We start from the raw sequence: 18,601 nt of genomic DNA, 5'->3' as shown, positions 1-18,601 counted from the left end.
AAGAACAGTTTTCTGGTAAGCTCTTTACTTAAAATACCTTCACCATGGACTAAGTTGCATAATGATGATGTTTACTGGGACACACTCTTGGCACTGTTTGGAGTGGATGGTGGAGAAAATGGGTGGAAGAAGACACAAGTCACACACTTTAAAGAATAGATTTTAATGGCAGTGATCAAGATGAAGCAATGCAATGACTCCGGAGGTTACATTCAGTAAGAACATGTTATATTGAAATCAAATCCACCTTCCTACAGCTTCATAGTGAAATTACACAGTCATTCATTCATTCATTCTCCTAGAAGGAAATGAAAAACTGAGTTTACATTCAGAATGAAAAGATTTCAAATGCAAAGGCTGACAGAATTCAACCTTTCACTGACCTGCATATGACTTTATGTGTGTTAAGGGTTAAAAATAAACCCACGTTTATAAGTATTCATGAAAGATAAGCAGCTAGTCTTGATAACAAATGTTAATAACAGAAGTCTTTTTCTGTTAAATCCCTTTTGGCAAAGCCATAAGGCCATAAGGTCTTTCCACACCTGTTTCCATAATGTATAACATAAATATTTAATACATGTATGTTTTTGTCTCAGAAGTGTTAATGTTGACATTTCTGTAATAAGTATTGTTCTATGAGCATGAATATTTGAACCTCTTCAGCGCTGCACAGCTTAATCATCATAAGTCAATAGTATTTGCATACTGGCACTACACATTGAGTGTTTCATAAGTCACCAGATCATTCCAAAATCATTTTTGGTTTTTTTAACTACTAAGTTACTCGACTCGGTGTAACTTTGCATATTAACCCTGTTCCTCTGAAGACGTGATGTTCAAGCTGCTGTGTGTACAACCAACATAAACATACTGACTTGGTCTCAAAAGCAATTTACATTTTTGGTTATGTGTATGTCAACAGAAAACAAATGCTGAAATTACAGCATAGCTGTGGAGAAATGTCAACATTAAAAACACTACTTCCTTCACAGTCCTCTTCTTGAATTAAAATGTCCTTTGTTGCCTGTGCCCTAAGGTCCTTCTCACTTATAGATATTGTTTATTGATTCATAACCTTCATTCCTAACTTTAGGGGTAATGCACAAAAGATATAATTTCTTACACAAGGCGTTTTTTTTCCACTACCTATTACATTAATTCTTAAAACAAGTTTTAAGCCTGGCTGCCCTTACGTGGGGAAGACTTGTCTCTTAAAAAAAGAGTATAAGAGCTCTGCCCTGTCAATACTATCTATACACTCCCTTCATATTCCCTTCAGACAGTACATTTTTGGAGAACTTTCATTTCACTTCGGTTTTGCATAATAAATAAGGTTCTAATACATGCTGTGCATGTTCGCTGTATTACAACTGAGAGGAGAGAATAAATATGTATTGTGAAAAGCCTAAGCACTTGCACGCTGTTGCAGTGTGACACATGCTTATTGAAATTGCAACCACTTTCTCAGTGAACCAATATGGTTAGCATAGATAGTGGTGGGAAGCTTCGAGGGGGAAGACAACATTGGGAGCATCCACCCCGAGTTGTCTTTTGCCTATTTAACGATTTCACAGAAATCAGACTTTAATAAAGTAAGAGACAGAGGCCTTTTCCAGTTCTGAAAAAGGAGAGCCTCCCACAGAGGCTGTACTGAAATTAGACCTCCTCAGCTTCAGTGACAAAGCAAATCAATTGGTGTTTACTGAGCAATCTATGACTGGACTCACATTCGCCCCATAAGAGGCATAATACATGTTTGGATTTCATGACAAGGATTTTCCAGGTTGAATGTTAATGCTGTAGAGTGAATGCCAAACTCCACTGGGTGTGTCTCTAAGATCACGACCAGGGAGTGAAGCACACACAGATGCTGACATCCTGTAAGTCTTCAACATTTTCTAAATAATCCACGCAGCAGCAGTATAATGAATTCTATGAATAAATTCCATGTCCTGAATGTTTACTGAACATTTAAATATTAAAAAAGAATGTGCTCTGGTTTCATATGCGAACACTAATAAATTATATAGGCTGTTCCCCCATGAAAGAAAACAAAATCCTGATAGTGAGGTGTACTATCTAAAAGTATAAAATATCTGCTCTAGAATAAATTAGAGGTGCTCTCTATCAAAATTTCCTCATACGAAGATACAGTAGATCCCCCCTTTTCTTGCAGCAGAGGCGGAGGGATACGCTGGGACTGGAAAGTAGTCCGAGTCATTCCTGGTCCTGTAAGGATGTGATACGTCGACGAGAGGAAGCGGTTCGCTTTTTCAGGATGAGTTTGAGCTGAGGGAAGAGCAGAGAGCAAAATAAGCAGAGAAATTTACAGGAGCGACATAAATTATGCTGAGAAGACTGGCATGGAATATCTCAGATAAGGGAATGTTAATGACACCAGGCACAATGACTCCCTCCACATTAGTCATGTTATGAAAATATAAACAAACATTCTACATTTTGTTGGGTACCCTGAGAATTAATAATCGGTTCTGTTCATCACTGAAACATTTACAGTGAACCTAACAATCTATAATACACCAATACTTGTGTATTAGTCACATGCATATTTTTGGTTGCTCTGAAGATGCTCAAATCAAGACTCATACAGCAGATTTTACAGTGCGTGGGGCGGTAGTATAGTATAGCGGTGAGGAGCAGGACTCATAACCAAAAGGTTGCAGGTTTGATCCCCAGCAGGGGCACTGCTGTGGTACCTTTGGGCAAGGTACTTATCCCAAAATTGCCTCAGTAAATATCCAGGTATATAAACAGATAACATGTGAAAATGGTAACCTAGGTAATTTGCTCTGGATAAGACCGTCTCCTAAATGCCAGTAATGTAATGTAAAGTAATGGTCCCAGCTGAAGCTCGGTCTCAGACTACTGGGAGGACACAGGAACAGCGGGTGCCCTACCTGCTCTCCCCTCTCCCCGCTCTGCAGGAGGTGCGCCGGCTGGTCGTTCTCCAGGTTTCGCACGCTGGGGTCCGCCCCGCGGCTCAGAAGCAGGCGGATCATCTCCTCCTGGTGGCCACTGCCATGCAGACCGGCCGCCATGTGAAGTGCAGTGTTCCCGTGCGCCTGCAGGGGGAACCAGAGAGAGGCCGTTATGAACATTCTATATCCCAACGCCCTTCTACGAGCACAGCTCAAAGAGTGGGACACGCTCGTTCTCATCTCAAATCCAAATGTATTTGGAGGGTGCAAAAAGGTCTATAGGGAACACAAGGTATGTATATTTCTGCATTGCCCCAAACCATGATTTTGATGTATTACTGACACACTGTGAATGTTTTTTATAGTCATACCTCAGAACAGACCATGATTTACATTAGTGTTGAATGATGGTTTTATGTGGCTTTCAGTAGAAAGCTCCAGCACAGTGGTCATACCCCTCCTGGTCTTACAACTTTAAACTGATAGATGAGTCTGAATCTGTCAATAATGCATTAACAGTGCTGGATTTGCTAGTATGTAACTGTAAATTGTAGGTGAGCCCACAACACATCCAACCACATCCATACACCCTGTGCCCCATTTTAACTCCTTCACAACACCTGAGACAACTGAGATCACAGTAAACGGCTATAGGTGTTCCAGGCTTGCTGCTCACCTTCATGTTCACGAAGGCCTGCATGTCAGACAGGTGAAGCTTTAGCAGGTAACGCACCAGGTGAATGTTCCCTTCCTTCACAGCCAAATGCAGGACTGTCTTATTGCTCTTGATGTCCTGTGAGCAAAAACATTGCAAAGTCAGTCTCAAGCAGTAGGGAGGGGGGAGTGACACTTCAGAACCCTGAAATGAGTTGAGCTAACTGCAATCTATAACTTTGCAATATCTGTAACTTTTAAGAACCCTGTTGTCAAATAATAGAGATGATTGATACTCAGTATGCAATTATGATACAGGAATGCATGAATGGTCCTATCCTATCCAAAGTCCAGTAAGTTTCGCAGATACTAAGGCAAATAGTCACCCCTCCATTTCAGTGTAAAGACCTTCCCCGAATCCATGCAAGCCAAAACACAAACTATTACTGTTATAATTATTACAAGAAATAGCATTAGTAGTAGCAGAATTGGCAATGGTATCATCCCGCTTGGGCGTACCTGGCTGAGCAGAGAGGCTCCATACTGCAGCAGCAGCTGCACGCAGGCCTGCTTGTCCTCCGCCTGAGCCTGGAGGCCGGCGTCGCCCTGCCCGGGAACCGCGGAGAAGAGGGCCTTCACAGTGCCACTGTGGGAGATGGCAGCGCAGTGCAAAGGGGTCTGTCCTGAGGGGGAGAAGATCGGCAGAGTGAACACACATCACCTCAGACACGCTCCCGGTCTGAACTAGTCCCTCCGTGGTGGAATGAACTCCCCATGGGGATCAGGACGGCAGAATCGCTGGCCATCTTCCGACGCAGACTGAAGACCCACCTCTTCAGACTGCATCTGGCTTCCACCTCAGTCCCCACCCCCTAACACCTGCTACTTGTTTATTTTTACTTGTAGTATTGCATTGTGTTTTGGATTTTGTGTTCTAGTGACTGATGTATGGTAGTACACTTGGCTTCTGTTGCCTAGTCAGTCGAAGTGGTTAACTTGTGGTAGGGCTTGAATAGTCTTATGCTAAAACTCACTGGTCTGGGAGTGTTGTTAGCCTGGTCTGACACTATTGCTCATTAAACTTCAATGGATACACTTATGTTCTATTGTGCAGGAAGTCACTCTGGATAAGAGCATCTGTTAAATGAATGTAGTGTATTTAATGTAAAGCATGCATCTATTTGCCTTAATTGTCCTTCACCATGTAACTACAGGACTATGCACCACTAGGGAGTCTCGCCACAAATGGGTCACTGCCATCCTCTGATTAAGTGCAGCTCTTGTGCCTTCCTTTGAATTTAATATAAAGACATGCGTGAAGATTTTGTGTGACAGACCTGCAGCTGAGGGGAGACGCAAGTTTCTAGAGACAGAGAAGTGCCGGTTGGAGACACTACATGAGAGTTTTAGAAGTGTCCAGAAAGCAAGAGATTTGCTCCAACATGGTAATGACATTACCTGCTCAGTCACATTCAAAATATCTGTTGCACTGTGAGGAACTGCACTGCTCTCTCTGTACTATGTGTGGGGGGGGAAAAAATGCTGTTGTGTGTTGCAATTCATCTGCGCGCTTAGAGGTACGCTACCTTCAAAATTCCGAGCCTCCAGGTCCACACTATGTCCAAAGGTCAAAATGGTCTAAAAACATTAAATGACGATTAGTATTTGCAGTTACAAAAACTTTATTTTGTAACAAATGTAAACACAGCTCTAAGCATACTGCTCAAAATACACCTACTCTAAGCACACTCTAAACACAAACAACTTAAGGTGTGAGTTAGGGCAAGGACAAACAGATTTTCAAATTTCAACAATAAACCCATTATTCAGGTACACAAACATAAAAAAATAGATGGAGGACAATGGTGAAAGTGTGAATACAAGGATTTTGGAATTAAAATATTGAAACCATTGGCTTATTATAATTACCACAGAATTGCTGGATTGGTCAGATGTATTTTTTTTTAAAGAATCTCATTCAATTTGACCCCATGAATGGATATACATAAAATGCAAAGCAACACTACATTATACAGTAAATCAGCTTATCACAGACAAAACGTAACTTTGTAAATTGAATGGACACTTAAGTGAACTGCAGTGGAATGAATGGACTCTCTTACCTCCATTACCCTGGGGAAGCCATATGTTGCAGCCAGGTGGAGTGCTGTCTGACCTTTGACATCACAGGCGTTGATGTCTGCCCCAAGCGAAAGGAGGTCCTGGACAATATCCGGCTGGTTGGCTGTCACTGCCACCAGCAAAGCAGTCTGGGATAGAGGAGGCCAGGATGAAGAAATGAGTCAGTAGGAATTTCCCAACAGCCAACCTAAAGCATATTCCTCCTGTAGATTGTGCATAGCCTAGCATTTTTTTAATATTAGTGTGCTTTTTTCACATGAGTAAGTGAAAGTCCAACTTATTTCCTTAGAAAAGCTGGGAAATTCCAAATATTTTACTCCTGTCTTACCAAAGCACAAACAAAGGGAAAACTAGCCAGTTTTCTTAGAACAGAGGAATGAAATACAGTTCCTCTCCAGAAGGGGGAGCAGGACATGTATTTTTTTTATTTCACCTGTCAATATCACCACCGATCAATTTCAATCACAAATGATAATTACAGAGGGAAGGTCACAGAATCTTCCTTTGTGAAAATTGTCCCTATAAAGATGATTAATCCCCCACAAAGCACTTCTGAAGTTTTTCGATTGCTCAACACATTTTAAACTCGAGATCAATCTCTAAAATTAACATTCAAAAATTAAAACTGGAACAAAAGCAAAAGCTTTTTCAAATATAAAACTTCAACAAGTCAGCATTTCACCATTTCCATGTAATAAAGCATGCAATGTAATATAATCAAAAAACAGACCAACTCCAATAACAGTTCCCCAAGTCATATACTCAGATTAGACTGTGTCCAATTAGGAAAACTTTATTTTTAAAGCCCAGAGACAAGAGAACCCATGTTGGTGCAGACATTGAACATGCATTGATGCAGACAGTGCTCCCATAATTCCATCTGTACAGAGCTGTTTGGTACGCACCTTCCCCTTGTGCTCTTTGGAGTCCAGCCTTCCAAGGGCTTGAAAGTTCTCTGCAGCCGCGAAGGCATACTCCCTCAGGCCCTTGGCAGTGTAGATGTGCAGGATCCTGTACAACAACAAGTTAGAGATGGATAGGAAATGTTAATGTTTTTCGCAATCTGATTTTTTTTTTTTTTTTTTTTGCTGAACTTCTCTCTGTTTCCCTCTGACCTCCTTCCTACATTATTTTTAGCCTGGTTCCTCTTTCGCACACATTTTTGACATCATGTGATGTCACTTGACATGCATGCTTGTTCCAACAGGAAGCTCCAGGGAGAATTCAAAAATGGTGAAGTCTCTGCTCATAGATGGTTTGTCGCATCTTTTATAGACACATTTTGGTTGTTAAGCCTTACTCAGCCTCTGGTTCTGAAATGGTATTCTGGTAAATTCTGTAATGAACTATTCAAGGAAAGATCCACAGCATTATTTAAACTTAGCCCACCTCACATCTCTAACCTGAGTGGTTTTTCTTTAGTTTTCAACCTCACAGAATCTGCTGTGCATGGCTAATGTACATTTAATATATTTACATTTGGTGTCTCTTCATCCTCTTACCTACAGTGACTTGCAAAGCAAAAGCACTAAAGTTCAGGTAATAAGGTTGCATGTACTAAAGTGAACTCACGTGTCTCCATCCTCGTCCTGCCACATCTTCTTGCTGTTGTCCATCCCTCGCAGGAACATCCGGGCCTCCTCCAGTATCACGGTGTTTATCTGCACCCCGTAGCCCTGGTGGCCGGGGTTAATGTGACCCTGGATGCTGCTCTCCGGCACCCAGCTACAACCAGGTGGCTGCAGCGTGCCTGTGACAGCCGATGTCACTGGGCAGTCCGGCTGAGGAGAGAAGGGGTTGCAGCAAACCAGGCATGTTATGAGTCCAGGATTCGAGGCAAGATACAGTTATTCTGGGTTTTTATGCCCAGGTACCCATGCGTTATCCAACACATCTGTGAATGTACCTATATGTGTACCTACTTCATATTTATTTTATTTATTTATTTTTTTCAATATGAAAAGGTTTTGATCTGAATACAAGCTGCTGGAGAGGTAAAATAGCCGTTGACAACATCATGTGTAATGTCATGTGTAATACACCACAAAGGACTTAACTGAATATCTCTGTCAACTGAATATGTTTTTTTTTTTTCAAAAAATTACATTGACTCAGACTTGAAATCAAAATGGACCTTCATAAAAATTCAAAATCCTCCTCATCAGGAGCCTAAATCTCCTTTAGGTAGCCACAAACACCCCAGGACAAAGGAACACCGGGGGAAAGTCAATCCACAGAAGAAGAAGGTTCCTTACATAGGCAAGTACGCTCATGGCAGCGCTGTAGTCCGGGGTTTGCTGCGTGGTGAAGCTGGAAGGCATGTAGGGTTGAGTGAACCCCTCAGGGGGCGACAGGTAGTAGCTGCTCCCCACGGGGGAGAATGGGCAGTCCTGCTGCAGGGCAGGGGCAGGGTGGGGGTTGGACACCTCCCACCTGGGGAATGTCGGCATGGGTCCCACTGCACCCATGGTGTTGGAATAGCTGCCGGCGGCACCTGGAGGTGAGATGGGGGATCGTGAAGCAGTCGTTTTGAGGGTCGCTTTCACGTGGTTTGTTATTTTACATGTATTTGGACACACACGCGCCCCAGTAACTCTGAGATAACATATGTAAGGGTTGTCAGTTTGTTACAGTGTCTGTACTTGCCTGTTGGAGTAGCTTGTGCTGGTGTTGACACCTATAATTGAAAAACAGATTTAAAACAAGAATTGCATGACCTGCATGCTATTCACAATATGATTTAGTAAACATTTATAATATATCATTTACTAATTCAATACATTTACTTCTCTATAACATATGCTTAAATAAGCAATAAGCAGCCTCTCTATAAGATGGACACCGTTAGGTCCAACAGGACTTACCGGGACAGCGGTGGCAGTTGCGCTGGCCTCTGCCGCGGAAGAGGAAGAAGGTGACGAGGATGTTTCTTGCTTTCGCTTCTGCTCCAAGAGTTTCTTCACAGTGGGCAGAGAGTTACACGACCTTTCCTTTGGCTCTGTGGATGCCAATAACAGTCAAGTATGAAAAGTTAACCCCTTGTCAGTTCAGAGGGAATACAAAATACTATAATAAGATCAGAAATTCTTCAACAGAATAAATATAGTTCAACAGCAAGCGCTTGAGGAAATTCATACAAAGCGTACATTCAAGTATGTCCATTTATTAATGCTAAACACAGAAAATCTCTTCCCAGCACAACCACACAATCAGTGAAAAATCATGGATAACAGATACTGTTTAAGTGTTATTTTGTTTCAGTAAATGAAAGTGACATGACCAATGGGACAATGTGACTAAACATTAGCCTTGATCATGTTCCTGAGTTACTTTCATTTTTACTGTCAGTATTGTGACATAAAGTCAGAGCCATGACTTCAAAAGAACTGATTTATATTCCTTTGGTTACTTCAGCCACTGATGAAATGGTACTGCGGCGTTCTGTGGCAGCCAGCTTTTGACTGAGAAAATAATACTGTGAAAATAATGTAAACATAATCTGCTAATGAAACGGACTAGTAGGATATATTTCCTTTAAAACCGAAGGCAAACAATTGTCCCTCCAGCTCAGTAAAGCATTCAGTATAATCAAACTAAAAAGAAGACAATAAAGAGTACTGAGCAACAAATCAAAACTAATAACGAGAATCAACAATGCAGTTAAACCACTCATCCGAACAGAAATATTCTACTTGCATTTTAATTAGTAAATATCTAAATCATAAAACTGAACGAAGCTCCCCAAAATCATACCGGCTTGCTCTCACCTGCTTTTGTCACACGACTCAACCCCTTCAGAGTCCAAATGAAATGTCTCCACTGAAACTGGCTCCAGGTAACTGTAACCTGCCCTTTCTCAAATGCTCATCCCATTTCAAAAAACAAGAACCACCTGTTTCCCCGGGTCTGTGATTTCCCCTTATCCATCTCATTATTTGTATGGTGTTTTCTTTACATTGTTGTTTTCCACTTAGAGGAAAGAAGAAGAAAAAAAACAAGCCCTTCATACAAACACAGACATCGGAGGTTTCCAGACGCCGACCGGGCTACATATACTGGGGGTAACATTTCTTTGAAATCTTGACCCCAGTGAAGGGAGATCAGAGAAATTTCCGCCGAAGATAAAAAAAAAACATTTGCAGAGAAACGGGTGAGGAATGTATTCCACAAGGGAAACAGATGGCAAGGTCTACCTGCGCTTCACAAGAAACTACCTACTGGATGGAGAATGTTCTCACTCACTATTTTCTGTGACGTGGTCTCATCTCCTTCCTGTCGAGCTCCGTTACGCTCGTTGCGGCAAACCACATTATCTTCCTGCCTTTTAGATTGAGAGCAGAGGACTGGTGCGCCGCTAAATGTGTATCTGCACAAGGCCTCCACCTGTTGGGACCTTGAGAGCTTGCCTGATACGCTTGACTTACTGCAATGCTTCACTGAGGTAATCACAGAGTACTTGAGATCAACACGCCATCTTTTGCATGTGTATCAGCATCAGTGAACCCAGCGCGGTGATTCCCATCTCGGGTGGAGCGAGACTTGTTTTTCATCTTTTTTTCTTTTTTTTTTTTTCTCAGGGTGACAGGTGGTTAGAATACCCCGCTAATCAAATTCTCCGGGGAGACACTCGCAGAGACACCAACGCCCACAGCAGATTCGGGTGTGACAAACATTTTCGTTTTTGTCAAGTTTCTTGCCTGTTAATCATAATGTGAAAATGTGTGAATGAGTAGAAGCGGGTTCCATGCAACAGCAGTGAACTTCCAGCTGTATCTTGTGAAGGACTAAAGTGGTCTCAGTTGAGGCCCGATAAAGATGGCTATGTTTGGAAGCCGTAGCACCTCATGCTGAGGAAGGGGATCATTTTCATTTTGCTTTTCCTTCTTATCTTATGATCAGCTGTCAAGTCCAGTTTCATTTAGGTTCATTGTGCATTCCATCTCCCAGTGAATGCTGTCATGCCTTTAAAAGGGGGAAGCAGGACATGGTTCTGCAATTACAGAAATTCACAACCAACAGTGTTTGTCATTGAACTTCCCCCTGCGAATTTCTTTCTCTCTGTTGCCTTGCTAATTGAAATGTCCTGGTTTCTCTTTCCTAAGGCCACCTCCTCCCACAGACTTGCATATGGAGCACCTTGCAAAATGTCCTCCACCATGTGAGTACATTAAGCAGAAGCTTGTGGCTCATTTCCGTGAACCTGTGTCCAGGTGCACTTGAATGTGTGCTGGAGGTGTGCTGTGGGGTTGAAAGGTAGTAGCTCCAGGTAATAAATGGTAAATGGACTGCATATATAGCGCTTTTCTACTCATTTGAGTACTCAAAGCACTTTACAGTTATATGCCTCACATCTACCTACCAGTGGCAGAGGCTGCTATATAGGGTTACCAACTGGCCACTGGGAGCTGTTGGGGGTTCAGTGTCTTGCTCAAGGACACTTCGACACTCTGCCAGGATGAGCCAGATTCAAACCAGGGACCTTCCAATCCCCAGTCGACTGCTCTATCTCCTGAGCCACTGTCGCCCTACATGTATAGTCACCATACATTTTACACAAGGAGCTGTGTTCATGGAATCTTGTGATAAGATGAAGCGGGAAGCAGCCTGGTAGCTCGGTGTAATGACAGGTAAATAATGACATCTCCCACACATAGACAATACTTTCGGTATTGAGATCTGATGAGGACATTATGTTAAAGAGTCGAATGTGTCTTGAGACAATGTGATGAAGATGCGGCCTGTTTTTAAAATGGACCCTTGTCTGCCTTTGACCAGCGAGCTGCAGCTAAACACATGGCTTGTTGAAATGACCCACATGCAGCCATTAAGAGGGATGTCTAGTGACTGAGAGCTCAGTTTAACTACAGATGTTCGCAACCGGTTGGCAGTGAATGCTGCCATGAAAATCAAAACCGCCACAAAACTCTGGATGAAGATTTACTTTGCCCAATATACAGAGTGACTGTGTTTTTCTGTGATACTTGCTGTGGGACATGTTTCTCAGTATTAACTGTCTAATGGAGGAACTGCAGTAAGGAGATGTAGAAGAGCAGTTAAGCTTCAGCTTTGTGTGGGAGTTTTGAATATTAATGCAGGGAAGACCTGCGAGGCGGAGGTGGGCACTATGCGGAAAGGCAAATCAGATTTCTGCCAAGTGCGTTGACCAGGTGCACCTCATTAAAAATACCACTCATGCAAATGGTTGTCTGGTAGGACGTGCAAAGACCAAGAGACATCCTGCAAAAGCAATGCTAACCACTACACAGAGTCTACGTTCATGTTCAAACCTCATTTTTGAGCAGCACCAGTCTTCATTACTGGAAGGGAGCATGCTAAACAGATTTATCAGTTTCAGTAACTAGCCTCAGGACAGCATCATGTGTAACAATCAGGGCCTGAAATAAATGTGTATAACAACCACCACCCCCCAACCACCCTCCCATTATAATGTATCAGTTATTATGCAGAAATATTTGTTTGTGAGGGTATTCCTTTACAAATTCCAGAAGTGTTGACTCAAGCATTTTACATGCAGATGTCAATGCAAATGAATGCTTTTTAGTCTGATACATGTTTCACTGTGATTGTTTCTCAGGACAAACAGTTTAAGTCTTACTCTCCAAGTACTTCATTCTCAGGGCAGAAATCCAAAAGTCCCATAGTATTTGTCACATAATTTGCAAGTCCATAAACAGACACAGTCATGCAGAGAATATGTTAAAGTATGAACAGTACAGATATGAAGTGCAAACGATTGTAATGATTACTTGTACCAGCCTCCAGTGCCATGAATGCCAGATACAGGGAAATGACGGGTGGTTGCTAGGAAAAACAATAGTGCAGGTGTATGGAAAGTGACACTCAAGAAAATATGGTAAGGTTTGTCCACAAAACATAATTGGGTCCATTATTTACCTATATAGCGATTCAGAGTACAGGTAAAAGAACCATTTCCTATAAAAGTTTATTGTGCGCCTGTTTTGTATGTCTAGATGTTTAGGTATCTGCTTTTTTTTTTTTTTACAAGACTACTCCAGCCCAGTGTCCACTTGACAAACAACTAGTATGCACCCTCAGATGATGTCAAATGATGTAATCAAATTATGTAATCCCTTAGTGGAATTGCCCATGAGACTCGATCTGTGCTTTACCTTGCTCTTTTGAAACTGATGTGTCAAGCCACAGTTAAGAAAATTCAATTAGCAATCAAAACTTTGAGCCCCACAGTACCTTTCAGTACACTTATCACAGCACTTAATATTTGTAAAAGCAATGCAATGTTACATTACTGGTATTTAGCAGACACTCTTATCCAGAATGACTTACATATGTTACATTTTTTTATATGTTATCTATTTATAGCTGTATATTTACTGAGGTAGTTCTGGGTTAAGTACCTTGTCTAAGGGTACAGCAGCAGTGCACCAGCAGGGAATCAAACCTGCAACCTTTCGGTTACAAGCCCTGCTCCTTACCACTATGCTACACAGCCACAGTTTTATAATAAATAAAACTGCCCCTCTGAACATGATTGGCCAACAAAAACATCACTCTGTCAATTAAATTATTCCAACTGAATAAAACAACTGAGAACTATCTGTTGCTGATCTAAAAACCCATGCTGGACAGTACAACAGTGAAGGGGAACAACTGTTCAAAACAACTGCACATCTTTGAAGAAAAGTGACATCAGCCAAGAACTTCGTGACATTTAGCCTCCGCGAAGCTACCACTTACAGGCTGACCTGGTTCAATGACGGACCGCGTGGGCGTGGCGGGGGGGGTCTCGGGATACCCTTTGTACGCTCATAAGTCCTCTCTCTCTCTCTCTCGTTCTAATATTCAAATAATGACGGAAATCCCTAGCCATTGAGTCATACAGTAGGCGTGGGCGAGCGGGGATTCCAACGACCTTTCTGCCCGTCTGCTTGATTACAGCCGATTATAAAAAGGGAACCGTAGTACACACAACCCCATAACCCCCCCCCCCCCTCTTTTTTTATGACGAACTGCAAACCCCAATCGATGTAAAGGGGAACTGAAATTTAAAACCGAGGCAAAGAGGGAAGAGGAACTAGGAGGGGTAAAAGGGTTTCCCCCAAACTTGGATTTGTTTGTTTGTGACCTCACCCATTCACTTTATACACTGCAATTTGTATTAACGATTAAAACACGACAGTAATACGAGAAATTTGAAATTTAACAAAAACAACAGCGCATCAATACAATTTGATGTCGACTCTTAGTTTTACTTTTGTCACGACTTACCTGTACTTCTCTTCGACTTCGACATTTTTGCATCTTTGGCTTTTTAACATGTTGCTAGTCTTACATACAGTACATCGAACATGTCTCAGTCACGAAATATCTTTTGCGATACACGCCTCGACAGTGTTAACTGTGTCCTGGCGGTCACGGAATGGGTAATCTGAGTTAGTAGCGCATAAATTGTCCGTACTGTCCCGGAGTCACTTATTCTCTGACAGCAAATCAAACTCAGCGCAAAGCAAACATTGGTACTGATATCGCGTCCTGGTGAGCGAAGTTCGAGGTAAAAACAGCTAGTTAAACCGAGGGATGAAGATGTTGTTAAATCCTGTTATGCACCGAACATACATACATGTGTCATTATGGTACACTTACATTACTCGCTATTAGCGTTCTACTACAACTAACAATAATATTTAATAACACGTTTATACTTTAATAACGACAAGAACTCACGTTTCGGCCAGTGCATGTCAAAATCCCTTTGCGCTGTTTCTCTCTGACGGTCCCTCTGCGTCGCTATACACGTCTTGAAGCTCCTTCAGAATTCACGCTGCTCTTAATCTAACAAGTTCACAGCGGGCCGCTGTACTCGCTGCGAGATCGTAGCGTATGTGACCTCACCACGTTTCTTTCACGTTCTGCCTGGGTTTTCTCGTTTTCCTCGCTTACTATGTACACACACAACACGCTGGCCCACAACACCGCCCACTACTACATCACAATATCCACGCCCACTTCAGGACGCTGCCTGAAATCATCAACTAAGTAAACGCTAAGTTGAACCCTTTTCAGTTTGTCATGATGGATATTGTGCAATGCGGCCTGTTGATACAGGAGAGCGTGATACGGATGGGGGGGGGGGGGGGGGGGGGGGGGGGGGACGTTTACAGGCTATAGTCTTCTCTCATGCTTAGTCCTCGGTTTCCTGAGCAAATCTTTTTAACAAATTCCAACACGTACAATCTATTTATTTAATACAGGCAACATCACTTTCGCTGGTAAGATCATAATATTAAATATTGTCCAAACATGTCTACAGTGATTGGTCTACTTGATTTTAAATTGACCTCATATTCATTGGACTGAACATGACCTACAGTCAGGTCTTCAAAAGTGAAATATTCATTCGTTTAGATTTTGTGCACATTTAAGGAAACAGTAGTCATTATTTACTTTCCTGCAAGTTCTAGTTTCTTGTGTCTAAACTACCGAAAACACACTTCCGCTCTGAAGAGCAGCAGTACCTGTACACTGTAATACAAATATTGTAGACATGCGTTTCTCCCATTTACGGTTCATGTTCAGAAAAAACAGCGTCGTGAACCGCAACTAAATGAATTTTACTATCAGACAAGCGCAGACCCACGCAATATCGTCCTTGTCGCAATGTTTCTTCCTCAGTCAAGGTAAAAAGGAAACTTCCAGCGTGGCATATCTCAGCAAACCTTTCAATATTTTCCTTCCGCAACAGACAAGCGGTGATTATATTATGGCAACAGCCGCCGCTACAGAGACCACGAACGAAAGCTTCCCATTGGTTAGCTTTACGCTCGCCAGCCAATTAGAAGTTTAGTTCTTTAATATCGTGGCGACCCCCCTCCTCTCACTCGTGCACGCGGGGTAGAGCTGATAACTATCTTGACACGAGGAAAATATATTCTGATGGATGGAAGAACGCGGTGAAGTAATAAGCCATCGCAATTACGCATATGTTTGTCAAGATGTAGGAATTATGTCTGCGGAGTGATTTTGTGGAATTACATGGGCAGAGCTGGGAACAAATTCGATCATCTTTGTAAAACACGTTTTTAACCCTTTAAGCGATTCATATCTTTCTTGCGCACGTCCATTTTCAGTGATCCTCTCCGATCAGCAAAACTAGATTGCACATTAGTTAGAGCCTTTTCAGTTATGACTTATTATTATGTATTAATAATAAATAATTGGCCAAACGTCCTCACCTAGAAAAAAAGAATAATGCTAAAATCACATTGTGTAGCCTTAATCATTACATTACATTGCATTCATTTAGCAGACGCTCTTATCCAGACCAGCTTCTGACCGGTTATCAAACACAGGTAAGAATTACAACAACAAAGTTACACACCAGCAAGACCATAAGGGGTGGCAGTGCAGCATAGTGGTAAAAAAAGCAGGGCTCATAACCAAAAGGTTGCTGGTTCAATACCTTACTGGGACGTTGCTGTTATACCGTCAGGGAAGGTACTTAACACAATTGCCTCAGTAAATATACACCTGTATAAATGGCTAACATGTAAAAAATTATAACCTCTATAAATCATTCTGGATAAGAGCCCCAGCTAGATGAGAATAATGTAATGCAAGAATTAGGATAAAAAAACATTATCAATCTGACCCTCTAATAGCTGAACTTGGCCAGATTACAAAAAGTGAACATCCAGACTAAGGTGCAGTGCAAAACATGCTGGTGATTTAATGACCCCGCATGCAGGCATAAGTGCAAGGAAACCTTTACAGTGATGAACAACCGCTATGTATACATTATGTTATTGTCATTTAGCAGTCACTCTTATCTAGAACAACTTACACAGGTTACAGCTTTACATTTTACCCATTTCTACAACTGAATATTTACTGAGGCAATTGTGGGTTAAGTACTTTGCCTAAGGGTACAACAGTAGTGTCTGAGTGGGGAAATCGAACCTGCAACCATTTGGTTACAAGCCCTGCTCCTTACCACCATGCTACACTATACACAATACTTAATATAATAAAGAAAAACCTGGGTGAGGCTGGATAATAAATGTTCCCACAAGTGGAGAACCCGTACTAAGGGTACCATTACATCAGTACACTTTTGCACAAAGGGCAGCTTCTCATCAGAACAGCATCTGACTGTGTACCTACAGCCCTCTTTGCGCTATACCAATTATTCTAACAGTCCCAACTTATTGTAACAATTAATTGTAACAAACTATTAATTATTCTTAACTTGACACTTAAAATATAGGATGGATGTAATGAAGAATGAGTTACTTCCTAAGGCCATTTAATGTCAGAAATAGGTGTGCATGCTGTAAAGAGTACATTTTGCATATTCACATCCGAGAACTTTGGAGAAACCTTGCCATAGCACCACATATGAGGCATCAGCCCACACCAGGAATGGCCTGTTTAAATCTGATCTCTGTTGCTGGTAATGGGTTTGAACTGATCTAATACCTTCTGAGATTTTACTGGCCAATCAAACATACCTCCACCTTGAGTCTGTGTCAGCTCAGCCTGGGGTTGGTTCTTGTCCTCCTGTGGTGTCAGCTACCCATTGCCAATCGTGTAGAGAAGGTACTTGACCTCCTTGACAGCTACCTTAAACTTGGCAAAATTGACTGCTAACCTAGTCCCCCTGTATCACCAAGACATGGTACAAGCACTGGTGAAAGCAAAAGTCTCCACAGGACTGGTGTACTTTGTGTGGTTGGCTTTGTGTACAGCAACTCAGTGTGGTGCTGCTCGACATCAGGGTAAAAATAAAGGTAAAATAAAAGCATATCTGAGCTCTTTGAATTGCTCTTTCAAGTTTCCCACAATTATTGCTGAAATTCTGAAATTCCATGCTTGGGCAAGGTAGTTCATGCAATTGCCTCAGCAAATATCCAGCTGTATAAATGGATATAATTATAAGTCGCTCTAGATAAGAGTGTGTGCTAGATGCCAATAGCGTAGTATAATGTATCAACTGCAAAGAAAGTGATATTTGCAACATATCAGCCCAGTCCATGCATGAAATTTCTTTGAGCTGTGGCAGGAGCAGTACTCTCTGTTTGACATCAATGACCCTATGAAAACAGACTGGAGCTGAACACTTTTGTCAGGTACTTCAGCGTCCCATTGAGTGCTACAGAGCGAAAGGACAGTTAGCTCTCCGTTATCAGATAATAATAATAAAAAAAAACCTTAGGCATCTGGTTGAAAATTAGGATGTGTTAAGTTTTTGGTCTTCACTATATGCGCATTCATGTTTAAGTTTCCTGTTGAACTAAAATGAAAATACATCCATTATTCAACCTTCGGCAAATATTACGAGGTGCAAGAAAACCACATACTACGAGAGCGCGACTGCTGAAGGGTCGTAAGCAAGGAGGCAATTGTACTGTGCATACCCACTTCGCTGCACAGCAACAATTTCAGAGCCAAATGGCGCCACCTATTGGTTACTAAGGCTGTCCTTTAAAGTCATAAAGCACTTGCCTTATTCAACAACACACACTGTTTCAGTCAGGCTATCTGGCTGCTTCTTTCTGTGTTGGCATGGTTGTTGTGGTATTTATTTGAGGACTAAATAAACCATGACTCTCTTACTACACCTCAGGATAGTTCTCATTTATGATGTGTGTCTTTGTCTTAGAGCTCACATCTTTTTACTTTGTTTTGTACTTTTTTGTCAGATGATATCATTGAATAGTTATTCTTTGTCTGTTGACAGACCCTCTGTGTTTTAGAAAACCGAGTAGCAGACACCAATTTGCAAAAGAGTTTTAAACAATTTTAAAGTTCATATTTACTCATGTTGTCAGTGTACTACTTTTGTGATGCAAATTGTATAGGCTACC

At 41.7% G+C, this 18,601-nt stretch overlaps 1 protein-coding gene across 1 annotated transcript; it reads right to left on the bottom strand.

Moving 5' to 3' along the window:
• Positions 1 to 2,205: 2,205 nt before the first annotated feature.
• On the bottom strand, positions 2,206 to 14,606 carry LOC118785173 (NF-kappa-B inhibitor delta). Its single transcript, XM_036539742.1, is given in 12 exon segments — positions 2,206 to 2,292; positions 2,922 to 3,086; positions 3,619 to 3,735; positions 4,116 to 4,279; positions 5,183 to 5,234; positions 5,720 to 5,866; positions 6,644 to 6,749; positions 7,311 to 7,519; positions 7,994 to 8,326; positions 8,329 to 8,415; positions 8,603 to 8,736; positions 14,463 to 14,606. Coding segments are annotated over 12 exon segments (1,602 nt in total). The 5' UTR covers positions 14,479 to 14,606; the 3' UTR covers positions 2,206 to 2,220.
• Between the last annotated feature and the right edge of the window lie 3,995 nt (positions 14,607 to 18,601).

The sequence above is a fragment of the Megalops cyprinoides genome, chromosome 10, assembly GCF_013368585.1.
Source record: "Megalops cyprinoides isolate fMegCyp1 chromosome 10, fMegCyp1.pri, whole genome shotgun sequence".
Lineage (NCBI taxonomy): Eukaryota > Metazoa > Chordata > Actinopteri > Elopiformes > Megalopidae > Megalops > Megalops cyprinoides.
Note: the sequence above shows the minus strand (reverse complement) of the source record. Positions and strands in the feature narration are given on the sequence as shown.